Source organism: Panthera leo, chromosome D4 (genome assembly GCF_018350215.1).
Source record: "Panthera leo isolate Ple1 chromosome D4, P.leo_Ple1_pat1.1, whole genome shotgun sequence".
Taxonomy (NCBI): domain Eukaryota; kingdom Metazoa; phylum Chordata; class Mammalia; order Carnivora; family Felidae; genus Panthera; species Panthera leo.
In genome coordinates, this window is record NC_056691.1 from 80988603 (window position 1) to 81011208 (window position 22606).

Consider the following 22606-nt stretch of genomic DNA (forward strand, 5'->3'; position numbering starts at 1 on the left):
CATGAAGAGGCTAATAGATACACTGCCTTAGCTGTTTTTAGAATTTAAGAATCTATTCTTTTTCATTAAATTTGAGAATGAGATAAAGGCAGGTGGCAAGATCTTTTGCAGAACAGGTGAGAGTGAGATTCACCCCAAGCGCTCCCAACTGTGGAGCGGGGGAATAAGGTGGGGAGGGGCAGGGCCAATCACTCAGAGCTTTGTCTTTGGCCTGTTTGGACCCTCTGGGCAGTGACAGGCCCTGCACCTCCTCTAATGCCTCCTAGCACTCTCCCTGCCTGGAGGCTCTACAGTGGGAGTCGGAAAGGCCTTTGGAAAGACTTACACGACTTTGCTTTCTGGAGCTTCACAAATGGAAACCAAGGCCCAGGGAGTTGTAACAACATATGCAGGGCCATCTGCAATTTAAGGCCACAAGCAGAAGGGTGTAAAGTGACCCAGTCAGCTGTAGAGGAAATAGCCCGGTAGTGAAAAAGGAAGTGAATGAAAGGGAAAATAAAGACATAATAGTGCTTTGAACCAAAGCTTTATAAATACTTGCGGCTTTAACCTGCCCAGGAGGTAGATAAGCATGTTGCCTTTAGCTTGTCCTCAAATTCAACCTCTCCCAAGAGGTTAAGGAACACACCCAAGGTTGGAATTGACACTCAGACCTCCCGACTTCCTGGCTTTGGAGCTGGGAGCTCAGCCTCCACCTCCCTGGTCTATCAGGAAAAACATCTGGGTCATAATGCTTGAGGATGGGATATCAAGGGGAAGTGGTGGAAGTTTGGTTCTTTAAGAAACTTTGAGCAAGACTCTGCCTAAACCACAGCCAGAAGGCCCCTCCCAGGGCCTGAGTCACAAGGCTCAAATGTTTCTTCACTTCTATCTTGGACGCTTCCCTTGCATGACCTTTAGGGAAAGCTACTTGTCTGTGCTGCTGGATGGGGAGAGAGGGAAGACTTCAAAATGTGTGAACACAGACTGGCAAGAGAGCCTGTCCTTTACATAGTCATTTCTGCCTGGTCTAACGCGGCTCCCCGCCACGCTGGTGATCGCCGACTTAAAGCGAAGAGAGAGGAACAGGCAGGACCACAAGAACAAGCAAAGGGAAGTCCTCTCTAAAGGCCAAAAGGTTATATAAAACATAATAAAATACAACTGTTTCCTTTAAAATTTTTAATGGCCAGGAAATGGTATAGAATAACTGCCAAGTCACATAAATTAACTTTTTTGTTAAGTTTCTGATCCCGGAAAGAACTCTATCAGTCGATGCAAACTGCACGGGAGTTTCATCAGCAGTCGTCCAGGCGTGTGACTGAGTGTGGGCCACGGACCCATCTTTACATGGTCCAGAAAAAAAGGCGGCTGCCATGCTTGGCAGGCTTCAGGTCTCCTTCTACCTCAGGGTTGGGCTCTGGTCTTGCTCTCGAGTGATAGGGATTCTCCGGTAAAGGTCGATCTGTTTTCACTTTAGTGACCTGTGAGGAGCGAAGAGGACAGAAGCAAGAGGCAAGGCTGAAGGTCAGGTGGAGCAGTCTGTGACCAAGAATGCACCTCCCAGCATTTCCTCTCTGCTCCCGCTGCCCCAACTACCCCTCTTTTCTCAAGCCCCAGCAAACCACATTTAAACTCATTTAAGAAAGCCTTCTTGAACAAACATTTAAGAAAGCCTTTTTTGGGTCATTTCATGTGGCAGAAGTTAGGGATACAGCAGGAAACGAGATACACACTGTCTTCGAGGGGCTCACAGTCTGAGGGAGCCAGACGAGAAAATCAACCAAGACTCCCGACCGAATTATCATAACTGAGGCATGAACTAAGTGCTGGGGAGCAAGGACTCTGTACACGTAACCCATCCTGAAGGACAGGGGCCTGAACTATTTCATGGGGGGTAACATTTAGCTTAAAAGGATAACCATGAGCCAGCAGAAGATTAGCAAGGGAAAGACATTCTAAGTAAACAGTACATGGGAAGACAGAGAGGCATGTCCTTAGAATGGCCAAAGGTTGCTTGGATAATGGAGGGAGATGAAGCACCTAACCAAGCACTTATTAGAAATGATGCTGGGCCCCCGATTACATTTCATTTTCACACTCCTCTGAGGCCTTTTTCCAGAGGTTCCTGGGGCCACCTGGCTAATAGTGGAAAAACTAGTGCTCAAAGCCAGATCTGCCTACTCCAAAGCCTGTGCTTTCACGTAACATACTACACTGGTAGACAGGGCCGGACGATGAAGGGTACTGAATGATGTGCACAAGTGGTTGAATTTTAACTCAAGGGTGACAGACGTCACTGAAGCAGGGAAGCCACTCAAGCACATCTGCAGGCTGGAAGGTGCAGAAGCTAGACTGGAGAGGGGCAAGACCAGAATTGGGAGAGTTGAGCCAACAGGCCTAGCAAGATGGTGGAGCACTGCATAATGGCAACAGGGAGACAGGTAGAAGGTGGTCACGTCCACATTATCCTCGATGGTCACAAAAACCTCCATCAGAAGCCAGCAGAAATTGTTCTCACTTTTTATTAATTAATTAATTAATTAATTAATTAATTTAGAGAGCGCATGAAATGTAGAGAGATTCTTAGGCAGGCTCCATGCCCAGCATGGACCCTGAGATCATGACCTGAGCTGAAATCAAGAGTCTGATGCTTAACCAACTGAGTCAACCCAAGCTCCCCAGTGTCCTCTATTTATTTATTTTTTTTTTTTTTTATTTTTTTTTTTATTTTTGAGAGAGGGAAAGACAGAGTATGAGCGGGAGAGGGGCAGAGAGAGAGGGAGACACAGAATCCGAAGCAGGCTCCAGGCTCTGAGCTGTCAGCACAGAGCCTGATGGAGGGCTTGAACTCACGAACCATGAGATCATGACCTGAGCCAAAGTCGGATGCTTAACTGACTGAACCACCCAGGCGCCCCCGTCCTCCCTTTAAAGATGAGGAAACACACAGAGAAATGGAAAGACAAGGCCATAATTATTAATAGTCTTGTTATCTAGTGGTCTGATCTTCGAGCCACTCCATGTTATATGACTGATGAGTCTTCCCATGTGCACAAATCCAAAAACGATTCAATGTGAATGGAGCTTTCAGGAAGACAACAGCATAATTATTACTATAACTGCCCTGTGAGGCATTATTATCTATAGTCCACAGATGAGAACAAGGAGGCCAACTTGCCTATGATAAAGACACACGCTACAGGTCAGAGCCAGAGCTGGGACCCAAGTCTTCTGACTACAGATCCAGAGTCTTTTTCTGTTTGTTTTTAGAACAGTGCTCTCATCTCTCTGCCACAGAGATCACTAATGCTTCCTTACTGCTTGACAGAGTCAAAGGCCTCCAGCTGGCATGTGAAGCTCCCTTCAGGAAGTTACAATATTTATGAAATCAATCTAGAAAAATGTTTCTCAAACTTAAAGTAATGAACAGACCCCTTAAAAGGACAAATTATTGTGGAAAGAACAAAACAACTTCCTCTTCTGTACCATATCAAGAGAAAAGGAGAAGAGGCATGTGGTCAAACTAATTGCTAGGTACACAACTTTGAGCAGCCTACCTGACCTTCATTTTCCCATCTCTAAAATGGGGCTATTAGCTTACAGCGCTATTAGGATAATACACAGTCTGGAGCCTGATGCACAGCAGGTTATGGTTAAGCGCCAAAAGTTATTTTCAATATTAACATTATCAGGATGCCTAGGAAGGCTGGAAACCTCAAAGGACATTGGCATCTAAGCTGAGGGCAGAAGAGTGAGTGGAAACTGGTCAGAGCAAAGGAGAGGAGGGCAACTTGGAGGAAGCAGAAGGCAGAAGTAAATGAAGGTAAAACGTGGGCTTTATCCAACTGGTCATTACCTTTCTAAGAAGAGACTGGATTCTGATTCTAAGTAGGACTAAAACTGATAATCCTCTTAAAGAAACAAACTTTTGAAAAGAGGACACCAATACTTCATAGGTTTTTAAAATGGCTGACACAAAGATTCAGGAATCAGTATGCTTTCTCATCAGCATGATTTGCTGATTCTCCTTTCTTGAGAGACAGAAATGAGAAAAGGTTGTTTTCATTATTAAACCTGTAGGTCCCGCCGCTTTCCAACTCAGAATTATCAACAGTTTAAAGTAATTCGTTCAGGGATGAGCACTGGATGTTGTATAGAAACCAATTTGACAATAAATTATATTTAATATTAAAAAAAATTATTGTTTGCGATAAACATAAAAAGAGCAAAAAAGCTTACAGACTAAATAAATAATAAATAAATAGATAAATAAATAAATAAATAAATAAATAAATAAATAAAGCAATTTGTTCAGGACAGCAAAAGAAGCCATCTGAAGAGATCAGACTGGATACAAAAAACAAAACAAAACTGTTAAGTCATTTGTCTACTTGTGACCCCAAGCTTGAGATCCAACCATCCATAGATGCTATACAGAAAGGCGAGGGAATAAAGATTAATTGTGGGCCCACATGCCAGGCACTAGGCCAGAGATTCACAAGGGCTCTCAGGCTTAAACCTCACAGAAAACTGGGTATGAATACTGGTCCTATTTTGTAGATGTGGTAGGACGAGAAACAGTTGGCAATTTGTGCAGGATCCCACAGTGATCGGTAGTACTATCTGCCTCCATTCAAACCTGAGTTTTCCCCCACCTTGCCACCTATCTGTCCCAGAGGGAAGGGACAATGATGAGGCTCAAGAAGCAGGGATAGGTCAGATCACAAAGGGCCTTGTAAGCCAGGACACTGCAAGCAAGAGTAAGCCCGTGAAGTTTTAAAAAGAAAAGTGGTGTTTGGACTTCCTGGTTGGCTCGATCGGAAGAACATGCAATTCTTGATCTTGGGGTCTTGAGTTCGAGACCCATGTTGGGTGCAGAGATTACTAAAAATAATTTAAAAATAAACTTAAGGGGCGCCTGAGTGGCTCAGTCGGTTAAGCATCCAACTTTGATTCAGGTCATGATCGCGCAGTTCCTGAGTTTAAGCCCCACGTCAGGCTCTGTTCTGACAGCTTGGAGCCTGGACCCTGCTTTGGATTCTGTGTCTCCCTCTCTCTCTGCCCCTCCCCTGCTCACACTATGTCTCTGTCTCTCAAAAATAAATAAATGTTAAAAAAAAAATTTTTAATAAATAAATAAATAAACTTAAAAAAAAATTTTTAAGTGGTCTTTATTTTCCATACAGATCATGCCTATAGTGGAGACATAATTATATCCTCAATTCTTCAATTTCAGGTGATACAGTGTCTTCTAAAATCTGAATTGCACCACCCTCCCCTCCCAGAAGTTCACGTAGCCCAAGTTAAGAACTCCTGTCCAAGATGTGGGGACAGTGAGAGGATTCAAAAACTAATCTAGGAGATGTTCCCCTACGGGAACTGACGACTGTATAAAGGAAGAAAGAGTGGGACGTGAAGAAAAGACACTCAGGTTTCTGAGGTTTCCACAGATGGTGGTGGCATGACTGAGACAAGAAATACAGAAAAAAGAGTAGGAAAACATGCTTTTTATGTTTTTTAGATGTTTGTTTATTTTGAGAGAGAGGGAGAGGGAATCCCAAGCAGGCTCTTTGCTGCCAGTGCAGACCAGGACACGGGGCTCAAACTCACAAACCGTGAGATCATGACCAAAGTCAAAATTGAGAGTTAGACACTTAAACAATGAAGCCAACCAGGTGCCCCAGAAAACGTACATTTTAAACTACAGGGAAATACTTCTAAAAATCCTAGGTCCTGATAAATGTGGCCTGAAGAACCTGGCATAACCTCGATCCTATTTGTTCTCTGAATTCTGTAATAACCTCAATGCTTTCAATTGACGGTGCCCCAACATTGTGTTTATCCTCATCTACTCCCTTCTGTTCTTCAATTAGCTAATTTTAAACAAACAATCTGCACATGCCAGAAGATCTATTTAAAGGAATATTTGTATTAAATAAATTCCCTTCTGGGTTGTGTATAATCCCTCTCATCAACCTGTTTGGTAAACACAGATTTCTCCCATCATATCTTTACTCACAGAGACCCCTCTCTGACCACCTCCTGCCCTCCCCCACCCCTCAGTGAGAGGGGGAAACCCCCAGCAGGAGCCCTTTTTACCTTGGACAGCTCTCCGAGGTCAGGTCGCACCCAGCCCAGTTTGTCCAGCACACACTCGTCAAACTTGGCCTGCTGTTTGCGACAGCGACGAAGTAACTGCAGGCTGGAGTAATCAATGCAGGTCCAATATTCGGTAAAAGGCTCCGCACAGTGAAGCTTTATCTGCCTGGAAAAGAGGGCTAGGTCAGGGGTAGCTCTTTGCAAAATAATGAGAAACAGAAAAGTGGGGGGAAATAGGTACAGACCTCAAATGCATAACCTTCCTTTTTGAAAGGTATGATAACAGATGCTCTCACTTCACTTACAAGACAACTTAAGATCCTCAGGATGAGAAGCAACATGTAAAAAAAGATTTCTAAGGAATAAGACCTAATTTCTTTATGTACCAAAAATAAATGAACTGAAATGCCAAAAAAATTTGGTCTAAGCACATAGATTTTACTCCGAGCACTCCTCACTTAGGGCCTACCTATTCTTTTCTTTATATCCAATTCTAGAGATTATCAGTCTACCAAATTTAGAAGAGGAGGCGTAATCCGAGATGGGCATGAGGGACAACGGCAAAGGAAGAGACAGAACTATACAAGGCAAATACACATACTAATAAGCAGAAGATCCCAGGGTCATTCAGTGTCAAGGCAAACTACCCCACACTCCCCAGAGCTCAAAGTCCTCATTCTATTAACGGACTGAACAAAAACAGATTCATCCTTGTCATTAAGAAAGTTAAATTACATTTGGTGCTCTCTGCTAAGGAGGTAGCACATTCACAAAAATAAACTCAAGATGGATGAAGGGCCTGAATGTGAGACAGGAAACCATCAAAACCCTAGAGGAGAAAGCAGGGAAAAACCTCTCTGACCTCAGCCACAGCAATTTCTTACTTGACACATCCCCAAAGGCAAGGGAATTAAAACAAAAATAAACTATTGGGACCTCATCAAGATAAAAAGCTTCTGCACTGCAAAGGAAACAATCAACAAAACTAAAAGGCAACCGACAGAATGGGAAAAGATATTTGCAAATGACATATGGGATAAAGGGCTAGTATCCAAAATCTATAAAGAACTCACCAAACTCCACACCCGAAAAACAAATAATCCAGTGAAGAAATGGGCAGAAAACATGAATAGACACCTCTCTAAAGAAGACATCCAGATGGCCAACAGGCATATGAAAAGATGCTCAACGTTGTTCATCAGGGAAATACAAATCAAAACCACACTCAGATATCACCTCACGCCAGTCAGAGTGGCTAAAATGAACAAAACAAGGGACAATAGATGCTGGAGAGGATGCGGAGAAACAGGAACCCTCTTGCACTGTTGGTGGGAATGCAAACTGGTGCAGCTGCTCTGGAAAACAGTGTGGAGGTTCCCCCCAAAATTGAAAATAGTATCTACCCTATGACCCACCAATAGCACTGCTAGGAATTTACCCAAGGATACAGGAATGCTGATACATAGGGGCACTTGTACCCCAATGTTTATAGCAGCACTTTCAACAGTAGCCAAATTATGGAAAGAGCCTAAATGTCCATCAACTGACGAACGGATAAAGAAGCTGTAGTTTATATATACAATGGAATATTACTTGCCAATGAGAAAGAATGAAATCTGGCCATTTGTAGCAATGTGGATGGAACTGGAGAGTGTTATGCTAAGTGAAATAAGTCAGGCACAGAAAGATACCATATGTTTTCACTCATATGTGGATCCTGAGAAACTTAACAGAAGACCAGCGGGGACGGGAATTGGGGGAAAAAAAGTAACAGAGAGGGAAGGAGGCAAACCATAAGAGACTCTTAAATGCTGAGAACAAACTGAGTGTTGATGGGGGATGGGGGAGAGGGGAAAGTGGGTGATGGGCATTGAGGAGGGCACCTGTTGGGATGAGCACTGGGAGTTGTATGGAAACCAATTTGACAATAAATTATATATAAAAAAATAAAAAATAAAAATAAATAAATAAATAAATAAATAAATAAATAAATAAAAGGAGGTAGCATATAATTCATTAATTCTGTGACCACCAAAACATGGTTGAAGAAAAAGTAACTTTTGTGTATAAGCCTCAATTATTTTACAAAATTCCCCTTCTCTTACTATTCAGCCTTGCTAGTAATCCAATAAATGCCAATCCAAGGAAAAATAAAATACCATTATTTTATGTAAAAGCCATACATGAGGCAGTGGAAGATACGCATAGCACCTCCTTCCCCCAATGGAATCATAATTTGGAAGTGCTTACTTGTCATACTCTAAGAATCTAGCTACACTCAACACAGGAATCTTATTTAACATGGCTCGGGAAGAACCCCAGACATGGGTTGGAGGAAATGCACAGTAAAAAATCTGCTTTCCATTCCTGCTGGGTTTCCCTGCTAGGAAGCAACCAATGTCACCAATTTCCTTCTTTCTTTTATTTTTAATGCTTCTTTATTTGTTTTGACAGAGAGCAAGAGAGAGACAGTGCACATGTGGGGGTGGGGGCAGAGAGAGAAAAAGAGAGAGAGAAAGAGAGAGAGAATCCTAAGCAGGCTCCATGCTGACAGCACAGAGCTGACCTGGGGCTCGATCTCACCTGAGCCAAAATCAAGAGTCAGACGCTTAACTAATTGAGCCACCTAGGTGCCCCATGACCAGTAGGGATTCTGGTGTAACCTGTGGGTGGCAGGGTGTGCAACAGGAAGGAAGGAGGAATATCAAAGCCTTAGGGAGCTTTTCTGAATTGCCTCTAGCCTCACCGACCAGAACAACGTCCACGGTACGTAAGATTGCACCCACCTCACTTGACAATCACTTTGATAGTGGCCTACTGTTTCCAGTACAAGTGGTTTATTCCTCCAGCATGGGGGCAGCGGGAGAGCAACTAGCACTATTACAGTACTTAGCCCAGTTCTGGACCCTGTTACCCTGGTATCCACACCCAATGAACAATTGCCTACAAACACCTGCAAAGAGCAACATCAGCAGTGAAAAATCCCTCTCACGGAGGCGGCTGGGCACCTCAGGAACTTGTGAAATCCCAACATGTCACATTTAAACATACTACCTCTGGGCCAAAGCAGAAATGTTCTTCCAAAGTTCTCTTAGCAAAATTTAAAGAATAAGCACACATTCAACCTTGTTAGCAATCAAACCAATGCAAATTCCAAAGCAAGAATAAAACACCATTTTGTACCTATCAAATATTTAAATAATATGCAATGCTGGTGAGGTACAACAAGATATAGTGCTGAGGGCAGCATAAACTGACCCAATTTTTTTTTAAATGGCAACTATAGTTCAAAAGCCATAAATTACATTCAAAGCCTTTTTACAGAATAATCTCACCTCTGGGAAATTTATGCCAAGGAATTACTTAAAAAGAGAAAAAGATCTACACACAAAGGTAACCACTGAGGATTTATCTAAAACAAGCAAAATCTGGAATTAGGGGCACCTGGTGGCTCAGTCGGTTAAGCTTCCGACTCTTGATTTTGGCCCAGGTCATGATCCCAGGATCACGGGATCGAGCCCTGCGTTGGGCTCTGCGCACGACGCAGAGCCTGCTTGGGATCCTCTCTCTCCCTCTCTCTCTCTCTTTGCCCTCCCCCACTCGTGTGTGCATGCTCTCTCTCAAAATAAACATTTTTTTAAAAATGGGATTAAAAATGACTTTGTAACAGGTAAATTATGGTTGGTTTACCTACTGGTGGAATATTAAATAGCCATTAAAAGTGATCACAAAGACAATCTAGCAACTTGAAAGAATGTTCCCCATGGTTTCAGAAAAATGAATTTTAAACGACACACTGTGACTTTAACCACAAAAATATCTTTGCATGTGGACAAAGACACCAAGCAAAAGAGGAGAGGAGCTATTATGTGAAGGAATTTGATTTTTCCCTCTAACGTCATTGTAGTGGACATCTGTGGGTTTTGCCTAGCCAGCAGTCAGTCCCCATTCTTCTGTAACATCCTTGTAATTTTTCTTTGGGGAACAATCTGTCCCTCTCTCTCAGCAATGCAGTTTAGATGAATTTAAGTCACTTCCCACTTTAGGCCTAACAAATCACAGCATTTTATCTCCTGAAACACACCTGATTCAAAGAGAGGCATACGAAATCGACCAGCCAGGCCAATGAGACTCAGGCCAGGGACCTATGCTCACACCACTGGACAAGGACACTCTTGGGCCAGGTCTAGGCAAGCAGCACAGCAGTGTGGGATGGCTGCCGGCCACTTCTGCCACAGCAAGAAAGAGTCTCTCTGAAAATGAGTTTGACAGACAAAACAGAACTAAGAGATCGGGGAAGGAGAAGAGAGGCAACAAGATACCAAGTAGTTATGAAATTATGTAAGCCCTTTGATTCCAGCCCCGCCTGATGCCAGCCCCATTTCTGGACTTGACAGCTACATAAGCCAATTCCCTTCGAGTGTGGAGTTTCTGTCCCTTTTAATAGAGTCTGTCAAAACATTTTTCTACAATTGCAATATGGATTGTTTTACTTATGGTATTAAGCATAATGGCCTACTTAATACCTTGACTCTGTACACACTTTTCTTTCCATAATAACTGAGTGTTCCATAGTAGCATCAATCTAGTGAACACCTGTTAGCAAGCACTGTGCTGAGTTATTTTTACATACTTTTACAAATTTTTCATTACAATCCTGTATGATTTAGAAATTAAGATTCATGGATATTAAAGCACATGCCAAATAATAAAAACAAATAACAAAGCTAACTGCATCACTTACTGCATGCTTACCTTGGTCTATCCGACTTCAAGGTCTTACACTTCCTACTAAAATGATCCTTCTACTTAATTAGCTAGATGTTCACTGAGGTACATATACCTAGATGTTTCAGCCCACAGGCACTGATGTCAAGTCAAAGACTCTTACCTGAAGAAGTCCAGAGCACACTTGTTGACGAGCCTGCCTTCCTCTAAACACCGCCTGGGGTCTTTCTCTTCCCAGCGACAGAGCATGAACTCCTTGTTGGGCTTATCACACTGAACTCCATAGTGGTGGGCGGCAGCTTTCAGCACCGAAGAACTGACTTTCACCTGGGGAACGGAACAGGAGGAGACAAACCACAGATCTGTGACCAGGATATCAACTTCCTCAACTTCATCTCCTGCTGCTGAAGGCCGAGGGAACACAAAGGGAGCACTTGTTCCGACTCCAAGAAAATTAAAGATAGGGGGCTACCATAATAAACCTTTATGATCTCTGCTGCTTTAGAGATCACAAAGCTTTTTCACATGCATGATTTTCTACACCTTCATAATAATCTCATTAGGTTGACATTACTCTCCCCATTTTAGACATAAGGAAATGGCAGTCCTAACAGAACCCTTAGCTCTCTATGACAGAGAAAGTAGAGCTCTGAAAGATGATGGAAGCTTCTGTGATGGAAGGAGAGGAACCAACTCTGGGGAGTTTTGATGAGTCTCCTTTCCAGGAATAAAACTGATGGGGCAGGGGGGTGCCTGGGTGGCTCAGCTGGTTAAGCATCCAAGTTCAGCTCAGGTCATGATCTCGAGGTTCCTGAGTTCAAGTGAGTCCAAGCCCCTAGGTGGGCTCTCTGTAGTCAGCAGGGAGCCCTCTCTCTCTGCCCCTCCCCAGCTTGCATGTGCGAGCTCTCTCTCTCAAAAATAAACACTAAAAAAAAAAAAAGTGATAGGATACATAAAATTCCCAGAAGACCATAGAGTCACAGAAAATGAGACTGGAAAGGATCAGTAAAAACATCTAGTCCAGTAAGTTATTACTAATGATAAAGTACTAAAATTTTCTATTTTTTCCTATCACACACTATATCCAAGGTAGCCACCAGTCCATAACTCTCTCTCACTTGCCTTCCGGTTGGTTCATTTTCTTGAGAAACAGTATAGTTACAGCTCACTCACAGAGGGCTGCACACAGTCCAGGGCCCGTCTAATTGCTGTGCAGCAAGGGTTCTGCTGGCCTCTTTTCGGTACTACCTTTTCCTGGGCCAATTCCACAACGTTTGCGTTACTGGAACTTAAATAGAACATGTGTTGTCTGGGAGGACCACCCTCTTCATTATTCTTCCTTTTCGAAATCGCTTTGGCTATTCTTTCAGATGAACCCCCTCATCCAATAATTTGCACTGGAACTGCACAAAGTTTAGTTATGTGTTAAATTAGAAGGGAACGAGCATGTTTACAACACTAGGTCTCTGCTGAAATTTTTTATCTCCCCAGAGGATCTTTCTCTAAGCACCACACAAAAGCTCTCATCTGTTGAGCCACTCACTCTGTGCCAGATACTGACGACACAACAGTCACAGTAGAGGCGAGACTACATGAATTATGCCTTCTCACCAAGACATATTACGTCCCTCCTCTTACTCAGGTCATTCTTATGTTCTTTGGTTAAAATGATAGTTTCCCTCATATAGGAACCTTGCATATTTCTTGTTTATTCCTCAGTATTTTAACCTTTTTGATACTACCTAAATAGCTTGTTTGGACACTGCATCTTCTCTCTAGCCATATCTTACTGATACAAAATCAAGAGGATTAAGGGGTGCCTGGGTGGCTCGGTGGGTTGAGCATCTAACTCTTGGTTTCTGCTTGGGTCATGATCTCACAGTCATGGGATCAAACCCAGTGCTGGGCTCCACGTTAAGCATGGAGCCGGCTTGGGACTCTCTCTCCCTCTCTGTCCCTCCCCTGCTCACACTCTCTCAAAAATAAATAAATAAACTTTAAAAAAAAACAACAACAAGAGGATTAAGAGGAAAAACTTCCACTTACGAGTAAAAACTACCTTCTTTTCTGATAGTTATATCCTTTTTTTTCTCCTTCTCTTTTCCTATCTTACTGCTTGGACTAAAACCTCTAGGACAATACAAATGAACAGCAATGGCAGTAGGCATCCTTGCCTTTTTCTAGACTTTAAAGCACAATTTGGTTCAATATTTGCTATTGGTGTCTGGGATATAGTCGTTTGGATAGTCCTCATTAAGGAAGTTTCTTTCTGATGATTCTGTTTTACTGTTGTTTCCAGAAAGACTGAAAAATTCAGGTTTCTTTTATCCATAAATGTAGAGAATTAACAGATTTTCCAAAAACCTCTCGCTATAGCTACAACAAAATCTAGTCTGTGACAGTGCATTATGCTTTAAGATATCACTGGATTTGATTTATAAGCATTCTATTAAGGATTTTTATGTAAGAATAATGTTGTAATTATTATTTTTATAATAATAAAAATTTTATAATTTTATTTTTTATGACTTTCACACAGCTTAGGTTAAATTACTAATAAGATAAAAGGCAAGGGAATATGAAGAGAGTAACTCATCTACACACTATGGGAAGAGAATAGTTAGGACGATGTCTACTAACATTACAACTGCTGTAATTATCAAAGCAAAGATGAACTTATGATACAAGTGAAACCTGCCATGACAATTCTAATAAATTTGTTTAAAAATCGGTAAAATTTTATATGACAGCTGTTTTTTTAAAGTTTACTTACTTATTTTGAGAAAGAGCGCACGTGTGAGCAGGAAAGGGGCAGACAGAGAGGGAGAGAATCTCAAGCAGTCTCCACACAGTGAGCAGAGCCCCTGACAGAGCCCCACGGGGTGCCTGAACTCATGAACTGTGAGATCATGACCTGAGCTGAAATCAAGAGTCAGATGCTTAACCAACTGAGCCACCCAGGTGCCCCATAGAGTTGTGTTTTTTTTAAGTTTACTTATTGATTGATTTGCGGGGAGGGAGGGGCAGAGAGCTCCAGAAACAAGAGAATCCCAAGTAGGTTCAACGTTGTCAGTGCAGAGCCTGAAAGTGGGGCTCAATCTCAGGAGCCGTGAGATCACGACCTGAGCCAAAATCAAGAGTCAGTCGCTTCATCTACTGAGCCACCCAGACACCCCTACAGTTTTTTATAAGAGTGTATTAGGTTAATTGAGGGGTATACATTAACTTGCTATATTACCTGTACAAAGCCAAGAGAATAAAAATCAAAATTCAAACTTTTTAAAGCTTAATATATTTAAAAACTTAAGCTGTACTTACCTCCTTGACCAATGCCTTAAAAGATCTTTAAATGGCTGATTCACTCGAATGCCTTCACAGCCATTGTGCCCAAAAAGGTTATGACATTCTTTGCCTTACTTTCCTACAAATGTACAAGTCTTACCAAAATCTAGGGGCACCCATGTTGTTGAGTGTGTAAAATATGCTCTGTCACAGGGAAATAAAGGATAAGAACCACTCACTGAATCTCTTTCCTGGGGACAGAGATGTGCCCAAGATGACACAGCAGGCCAGTGGCAACCGCAGAACTGGAATCCAGAGACTGTGACCTTCAATCAAGCCTCTTTGCATTACACAGCCTTCGCTGAGGTGGCAAAGGACTTCAGATGTCCCCTCACCTGCTTCTTCACAAAGACGGATGAGTTCCACCAGAAACAACATCCCTTCCCAGCTGCTTACTGTGAATACCCTCTCAAATTCATTCAGCTCCCTTTGTCTCAAAGAACACAGAATTCCAGCATCTTCCTCATTTACCCTCATGACAGCCTCCCTGCACAGCGGGTTTATACAGTCTGCAGGTGTGGAAAGGGAGGCAGGAAGAGTCTTACAATCTACAACCAATCTTCCAGTCCTGTTCTCTCTTCCTTAAACCACGTCTGCACCTCTTTCTATAGTAATTTATGCTGTGACTTCTATGTGACTTAATTTATGGAAAATGGGAGATCACTGTACTCCTTTGATAGTACTGTTGAGGATTAAATGAGTTCACACGTGTAAAAATATCAAGAACAGTGGCTAGCACATAGAAAGCACATCAAAAATATCAGCTATTATTTCTGCTCAACATTGTCAGTTTGTACAAAGAGGTTCCAGCCCTAAGCTTCTGACTACTTCTTTCACAGGGATGTGTCAACAAGGTCCAAAATGTGTTTAACTTGCCTCTCAAAGCTGCTCCTTCTGGCTTCCCCAGTCCCACTGTCAGGTTGCAGATCTGACAGGCTCCCCGACCTTTCCTGCCTGTGATATCTAAGTCACTGCTAAGTCTGATCAATTCCAGATAAATCTGTTCTTTCCCCTCTGTGAGGACAGTCACCAATTATGTTGGGGTCATTAATATCCTCCTCGTTATTTCAACAGCTGCCAAGACTAGTCCCCCTTTTCTTTTCCTCTCTTCAATCCATTCTTCACAGGGCTGCCAGAGTGATCTTCCTAGAAGACAATTCTTATTGTACTCTACTGAAACAAATTAGCGACAAAACCCTGGAAGGATTCAGGCTTAACAGCAGAATAAAGCCCAAACTCTTAACAGAGTATTCAAAGTCTTCTGGATCCAGCCTTCTCACCCAAGACACTCCCAAAAAGGGACCTGCTGCTGTCTCAGAGCACTGAACTCACTGTCCCCACAACCCATCTGTGGCCTCCTGCATTTTCCCATCTCTTCACCTTCGCTCAGATCTAACCCTCGCTTAAGAAAGCCTGTCTGTCCATCTTGGCCTATAAATGCTATTCTTCAAATGCCATTTCGCCAAGTCCCACATTACGCCCGAGAAGTGCTTTCTCTGTTCCCTTTATAGCCTCAGAGAATTATACAGCTGGAATCACTTCATCTTACAAATAAAATAACTGTGTCTGCAGATGCTACAAGTGACTAATCAAGGTAACTGAGCAGTTAGGCCTAGAATTTAGATCCAACTTCAAATCCTACTCTCTGCTCTGAAACCATGTCTGCCCCTCTTCCATAGATTTAATCATACTTTGTCTTGCATTGTAGCTATTTATGTAATTATCTGTATTTCAGTTCAAAGGTATGAACACTAAAGGCAAATTATTCCAGATATAGAATACTTGCAGGAAGTAGAACCTCAGATTAAATTAAACTTTCAATGAAAAATACAGCACTTTCAGGCTAACCCAGCTTCAAGGTGGGACGAAAAAAACAAAAGACTGAATACCGGCAACCTCCCCTCTCGTAAATGTACTTGACCAGAGTCCCTGAACACAGCTAAAAAGTTATGCCTCCGTGGGAAATAATAGTTGCCATTCTCACAGGCATCTGAGAAGATTAACTGAAGTCATGAAGATAAAGCCCTTAACAGACTGCCTGGGATATAATTTCTGGCACATAATTTTTAGTTTTGCCCTCCTCGTCCTGTTATGTAGCCTGGTCTTTCTACTATCCAGTCCTGCCGCGACACTCCTCTGCCTTAAAATCTTCAACCTCTCCCTCCCACGTCACCTTAAAATAAGTCTGGCCTTGTGGAAGCTGCTTCCCAGTCCTTCCAGTCCAAGGTACCTCTCTCTGGGCTCAGCAACAGCTGATTCCCACCAACACTAGAGTCACATCAAACAGCACTGGTCTCCCTAGACTCAAAAGGTTTTATGAAGTCTTCTCACTCTTTTGAGCTTTTACCAATAATACAATAGTTTAAAAGCACGGGTTTGAAACTCAGACCTAGAGTCATAGTCCAGTTCCACCACTCCCTAGCTATATGACTTTGGGAAAATCACTTCTACTCTTGGGACCTGTTTTCTTACCTTTCACATGAAGAGGCCAATAATATCCTACCTCATAGTGTTGCTGGCAGGCTTTGATGAATTAATGTACGTGAAGGAACTAGCACCTTACCTGACTTCTAAAACAGGCTTGGTCGTACTTGCTGTAATTAGTTTACACTGTCTTCACTTCTCATAGCACAAACTTCACTATACTGTAACTGCCTCTTTATGTCTGTCTCCCTATCAGATTATAAGCTCTATGAGGGCAGGGACGCTATCTCTTATTCTCCAGTGTGCGTGTATATGGCAATTATTCAAATGGTATCTCCTGAATAAATGAATGCTCTAAATGTCCTATTACCAAACACCCTCCCAGGGTTGTTAGCAACTCCACTCTCCAGTTTCATCTCCTTTTGCTTTGGCTTCCTAGCTCCACTCCAACACTGTACCGATTAGGCTACCTAGAAGCGACGGTCTCTCTCGCTCGGCTGTGAACACCGGGGTTGCATATTCACTTCGCAGGGAGGACTGAGTATTAAGTGACATTAAAGGAAGTAAAGTGGCCCTGGCTGGTGCTTAATAAAAAGTACCACTATTATTCACGTAAAGGGCAAGCAGATGGCAGGAGGTCGGGGTGGGGGAGGCGAGGAGACTTCTACAGAGCCCCTGCATGATGGGGTGGGGGCGAGGCGATTCCCGGAGCTGAGCCGGGGGCGTCCGGGAATCCACCTGTGTCTGTGTCGGGGGGCATTAGGTGGGGGGACCCAGGGCCCACAGTCCAGTGAGACGAAGCGGAGCTGGGCCCAGGCCCGAAAAGCTGCAGCCCTATGCCCTGCTTGCCTGGCTTCCGGACGAGCCTCACCTCCTGCACTTTCAGATCCTCCACAGTGGGCAGCTCCACTATTCCCGGCATGACGGCGGTAGCCCCGACCCCGAGGAGGCGCCCGCAGCCGCGTCGCCCCCGTCTCCTTGAAATCCCCTTTCGACCGCCAAGGGCCACCTCGGGCCTGCGCATGCGCGGGCGGCCACGCAGGCGCACTGCTCTGCCCAACCGCGAGCCATAGAGCGTGCGCTGTGCCTGGAAGGCCTGTGGGGTCTGTGGGAGGGGCTCCGAGCCGGCCCCGCCCATCTTGGTTGTCATAGTGAGGCGGGACGCACTGAGACTCCAGGATCCCAACCGCTGGAAGCTAGAGGCTGGTGTCATGGAGTATATGGGGAGCCAATATATTGGGGAATATGTAGACGGGAGGTAAGGGCCTCATCTGACTCACTATGTCTTAAATCTGTGACTGGTTAAAGACGGCTGCCTTTGCAAAGCACTTTGTGCCAGGTACTTTCACAAACTTTATTCCTTTTATCCTTCGGGACAACGCTTTCAGATATGATTGTTTATTTCCATTTTACAGTTAAGAAAAATGAGACCCAGTGAAGTAAATGACTTGCTCAAGGACACACATAATAAGCAGCATAGCTGAGATATATTCATTCCATATATACGTGTGTGTTTGCTATCTGCAGTTTTAGATTTGGGGATAAAAAAAAATACTAAAAAATGTCAAGATCCTTGCTCTCATAGAGTTTACAGTCCAGTTGGTGTATGGCCAATAAACAAAGAAATGGGAAGATAATTTCAGATAGTGGCTTTGCCTGAATCCTCTCCTCCCCACAGCAACCCTATGAGATAGATACAATCCTCATTTTACAGATGGAAAAAGTGAGGCTTGGAGTAATTATGTAACTTGCTCAAAGTCACCTCATTGGCATTTGGCAGGTCAGAGATCAAAACCCAGGTCTGACTCCAAAGCTCATGAGCTTTCTATGGAGCCCTGCTGCTGGGCTTCTACAGAGGACACGGCCAGTTGGGGCTGTCCTTGAAGGCTTTCTGGAGGAGGAAATATTGAAGATGGGCCCTGAGGATTGGGTAGGATTTAGGTGGGTAGAGATGCCAGGTGAAGAATGTTTCTGGGCAGAGGAAGCAGCATGAGCAATAGTTCAGAGGACTTATAGGGGGAAGAGCAGGCAGTTCATTTGGGCCGGAGTGTAAAGAGAGTGGGGGCCAGAGCTGGAAGGGTGGGTCTGTGCTCTGGCATACAGAGATCTGAGTACTGTGCCCAGTTCTGTGAGTGGGAGGGGCCACTGATGGATAGATCCTTTGAAGGGCTGGGCATTAAGAAATCTAATTTACTTTGCACTGTATCTCTCCTCATAATGCATATGTCACTTAGTAAATGTTGGCTGAAAGAATTCATAAAAGAATGAAAGTAAGAAAAGAAAGAAAAAAAGGAAGGAAAAGGAAAGAAAGGAAGAAGGAAAGAAAGGAGAAAAGAAAGAAAGAAAGAAACAAACAAACAAACTTGTGATATGGTAATCATGTCCTCACTATGGATTGAGGTCTTTATCTCTTCTTTTTAAAAAAATAAATGTAATGTTTATTTATTTTTGAGAGAGAGAGGGGGAGAGAGATGGAGTGTGAGCAGGGGCAGAGAGGGAGGAAGACACAGAATCTGAAGCAGGCTCCAGGCTCTGAGCTGTCAGCACAGAGCCCGACATGGGGCTCAAACTCATGAACCACAGTGTAATGACCTGAGCCAAAGTCGGTGGGTCGTTTAACTGACTAAGCCACCCAGGCACCCCTGTTTGTTCTTTTTAACTTACTTTGAATTTATAATGAAGGCTTTTTGCCTTGAATGAATAAAAGAAAAATGGTAGGGAAGGAAAGAGAGGAAGAGAAGGGAAAGAACGAGGGAGGGAGGCAGAGTGGAAATAGAGAGATCAAGTCAGAGCCCATAGTTGTCCCAGGAAGAGGTAGCAGGACCGTGAACCAAAGCAGAGGCAGTGGGGCTTCAGGAAAGAGAGAGATGTATAAGTTCGGGAATTTACATTGTCAGGACTTGGCAACTGATTGGCTCCCAGTCCCGCTCAGAGACTGCCTCCAGTCCCAACTCAGTGCCTGGCTCTAGGCTTTGAACCTGGAGGATTCTGGTACCATTCGTGGAAATTGAGAACTCTGAGAAGGGGCTGCTCTGGAGGAGGAGAGTATGAGTTTCATTTGGGGAGAGCTGGAGATGCCTACAGAAGGTCTGAACAATGAATCTCCAGTTTGCCGTTTAAAAAAAGGGAGCAGGGTTCTAATCTCAGAGAAGGGTTTTGATGGAAACGGAAATGGTAGATGTGATTTCAAGCAAAGAGATAAAGGAGAAAAGGCATTCTCTCTCCTCTCACATCTCGCAGTAGAATAAAAGCAAAATCATTTTTGAGTTCTTACTCTATATTGGGCATTCTGCCGTTGTTTCATAGCTATTATTTCATCCAGTTATCTCAACTTTGGGGAGGAGTATTGTCATTATCCCCATTTTACAGAGGAGAAACTCAGGCTCATCAGAGAGTGAAGGGGCTTGCCCAAGGTCACACAGGCTCAGAGGTGGAGCCAGGCCTGGATCGGGCCTGGTGACCCCAGGTCTGCATGGCTCAGGAACTGTGCTTCAAGCACAGTGGCATCTTCTGTCTTCTGTCATCTGCTCAGTCACTGCACCCTTCTGTTTCCATTCCTTACGCAGCGGATGTTTGCAGAGCACCTGTGTGAGCAGAATCATGATTCCAAGAACTAAGGATACCAAGGTCTTCATTAAGAAGCTTCAGTGAAATAGGGGATACAAGGAATACAAGTACAATGCAAGGCAGAAAGTGCTGAGCATCCAAAGGAAGTACACACAAAAGCCTAAAGAAGTTCAGAGTTAGAAGAGGTGACGTCCAGCTAGCAGGGAGGAATAGAGAAGGAATACAGGAACGAAGAAATGAAGGAAAGTGTCTTTCTTCAGCACTCGCTGGATGGAAGACCCTTCACTAGGAAAATCACTATACATTATCTGAGTTGATCTTGGGCTTTAATCTTAGTCACTTTCACACATGAAATGAGTGGTCAGCTGGTCAAGCTGGGCATCCCTGCCCTGTGCTCCTGTTAAGTGCCTGTCTTTCCCCCACATGACAATTACCACACATTATGTATTTACTTCATTGTGTCCCCCACTAGACTGTGAGCCCCCTCGAGGGGCGGGGGGTTACTTCGTATGCCTTGATCATTGTTGTGACCAGGACGTACCCTGCAGACCAGACTCACCACGTACGGTAGGTGTTGATAGATAGTGGATGCTCTGGAAATATCTGTTGGAAAAAAGGGAAGGAAGGAAGGAAAACAAAAAGGTTTAGGGAAGTCTCCAAGATGATACAGCCAGGAAATGGTGAAATAAGATTCAAGCCTTTGTCTCCTAAGTTTCATCCTTTTCCAAATTCTCTACAAGTGGTATAGAGGGCAGGGGTAGGCTGATCATGGGGGACAGGGAAGACCCAGAACGAGCTGCCAGGAAACCTGGCCCTAGTCTCTGCTTCACAGTGCTGTGTGGCTTTGGGCACATCCCTCCCCTCTCTGGGCCAACCAACGGGTGTGTCGGGGGAAGTGTGAACTCCAGGACAGCCTGTAGGTAAGGTGGAAGACCGAGAAAACCGCACCCATCCCCACCTTCAACAACACAGACCCTCTCATTTTTTAATTTTTGAGGGAACCAAAGAAAAAGTTTGGTTTTGAACAAAATATTACCGGGACGGTAACATCAGAGGACCCTGAGGATGAGGTTCCCACTTACTCGCCTGTGCCTGTCAGCTCTGATCCTCCAGCCGCCATGCACGGTTCAATCATTTCCCTTTGTCCTTGCAGGATGGAGGGCGAAGCCGAATACCTCCTCCCTACTGAAACAAAGTATGTTGGGGAAATGAAGGACGGCATGTTTCATGGCCAAGGAACCCTGTACTTCCCCAACGGGAGCCGCTATGATGCCATTTGGGAAAAGGGACTGGCCGTGAAGGTGATCAGCCTGAGGAGGGGAGGTTGCAGAGAGCAAAGCCTTGGACAGGAAAATCCCCCACTATGGAGCACCCTGACCTCTCCATCCAGTGCCCACCTCCTTCCATTCCCTCTTCTCCCTTCCTACTGATCTCCCAGGGTTCTGGAATCCTCTCCTCTGGATCCAGAAGGTTCCCTGGAGAGGCCATGATGAGTTTGAATCCTATTGTGCCACTAACTGTGTGACCTTGGGCCCACGACTTCCCCTATAAACTGGGGACAATAGTTGTACATCATGTTGCTACTGTAACAAATTACTACAAACCCAGTGCCTTAAAACAACAGAGATGTATTACCTTACAGTTCTGGAAGTCAAAAGTCTAAAATAGGTCAGCAAGGCTGCATTCCTTCCAGAGGCTGAACGGGAGAATCCATTTCCTTACCTTTTCCATCTTCTAGAAGCTTCCTGCCTTCCTGCATCACTCTGACTTCCGCCTCCATCGTCACCTCTCCTTCTCTCTGCGTTTTCCATCATCTCGTCTTCTATCTCTCTGGCCCCCTCGCTTCCCTCTTATAAAGACCTTCACAATTATACTGGGCCCACCCAGATAATCCAGGAAAATCTCCCCATTTCAAGATCCTTAACTTAATCACACCTGCAAAGTACCATTCGCCACATAGGGTTAACATTTTTACAGGTTCCAGCATTTATGTGTGGATATCCTTGGGGAATCGTTATTAGCCTGCCAGAATAGTACTAGCCACTTCCTAGCGTTGTTGTGAATGCAAATGAGGCGATATCTCTAAGCCCTTTGCTCAGTACCTGGCATAGAGCTGGCACTCAGTGCCAGGTCATAGAGCTGCTGCTGTCCCGGTACCAGTATCATGACAAACATCTGGCCCACCTAATCCCACCTAGTATTTGTGGGCCATGAATACAGTTCAGGGAGCCAGTGCAATGTCCTGATTTATACGGGAGAACAGTTTTTTCTGAGGAAAGGTCTATTGCTGTCATTGGTTTTACTAATAGCCACCTTAAGAAGGTTAAGAAACATTCCTCGTTTTACAGCTTGGAGACTCTAAGCCCCAGGAAGGGGATATGACTTATCCAAGGTCACACAGTGAATTAATAGTATCGGAATTTCCACCTATGTTTCCTGACGCCCAGGCCAAAGCGACCTCTAC

General features: G+C 44.0%; 2 protein-coding genes across 4 annotated transcripts in view; one reads left to right on the forward strand and one right to left on the reverse strand.

The window, feature by feature from the left end:
* Positions 1-1146: 1146 nt before the first annotated feature.
* Positions 1147-17616, reverse strand: NDUFA8 (NADH:ubiquinone oxidoreductase subunit A8). Its single transcript, XM_042913144.1, has 4 exons — positions 17447-17616; positions 10973-11136; positions 6082-6247; positions 1147-1463 (listed from the first exon to the last, which is right to left on the reverse strand). The coding sequence occupies exons 1-4, from the start codon at positions 17597-17599 to the stop codon at positions 1326-1328; spliced, it is 621 nt and encodes a 206-aa protein (XP_042769078.1). The 5' UTR covers positions 17600-17616; the 3' UTR covers positions 1147-1325.
* Positions 17617-17685: 69 nt separating this feature from the next.
* The window catches only part of MORN5 (MORN repeat containing 5), a 29715-nt gene continuing 24794 nt past the window's right edge, over positions 17686-22606 (forward strand). Inside the window, exons 1-2 of one of the 3 annotated variants that reach the window (XM_042913147.1) lie at positions 17686-17833; positions 21296-21443. In XM_042913147.1, coding sequence (XP_042769081.1) covers positions 17787-17833; positions 21296-21443 — 195 coding nt within the window. In that variant the 5' untranslated portion in view covers positions 17686-17786. Of the gene's footprint in view, positions 17915-21295; positions 21444-22606 lie in introns of all 3 variants that reach the window. The other 2 variants (XM_042913145.1, XM_042913146.1) reach the window with 2 other exon arrangements.

Bases quoted from the DNA above. Each gene is read 5' to 3' on its own strand.
- NDUFA8 (XM_042913144.1), bottom strand. From the start codon at position 17,599: ATGCGCAGGCCCGAGGTGGCCCTTGGCGGTCGAAAGGGGATTTCAAGG. The intron at 11,137-17,446 runs GTGAGGCTCGTC...TCCGTTCCCCAG, and splicing joins AGGATCTGAAAGTGCAGGAG to GTGAAAGTCAGTTCTTCGGT. The intron at 6,248-10,972 runs GTAAGAGTCTTT...CCTCTTTTCCAG, and splicing joins TGTGCTCTGGACTTCTTCAG to GCAGATAAAGCTTCACTGTG.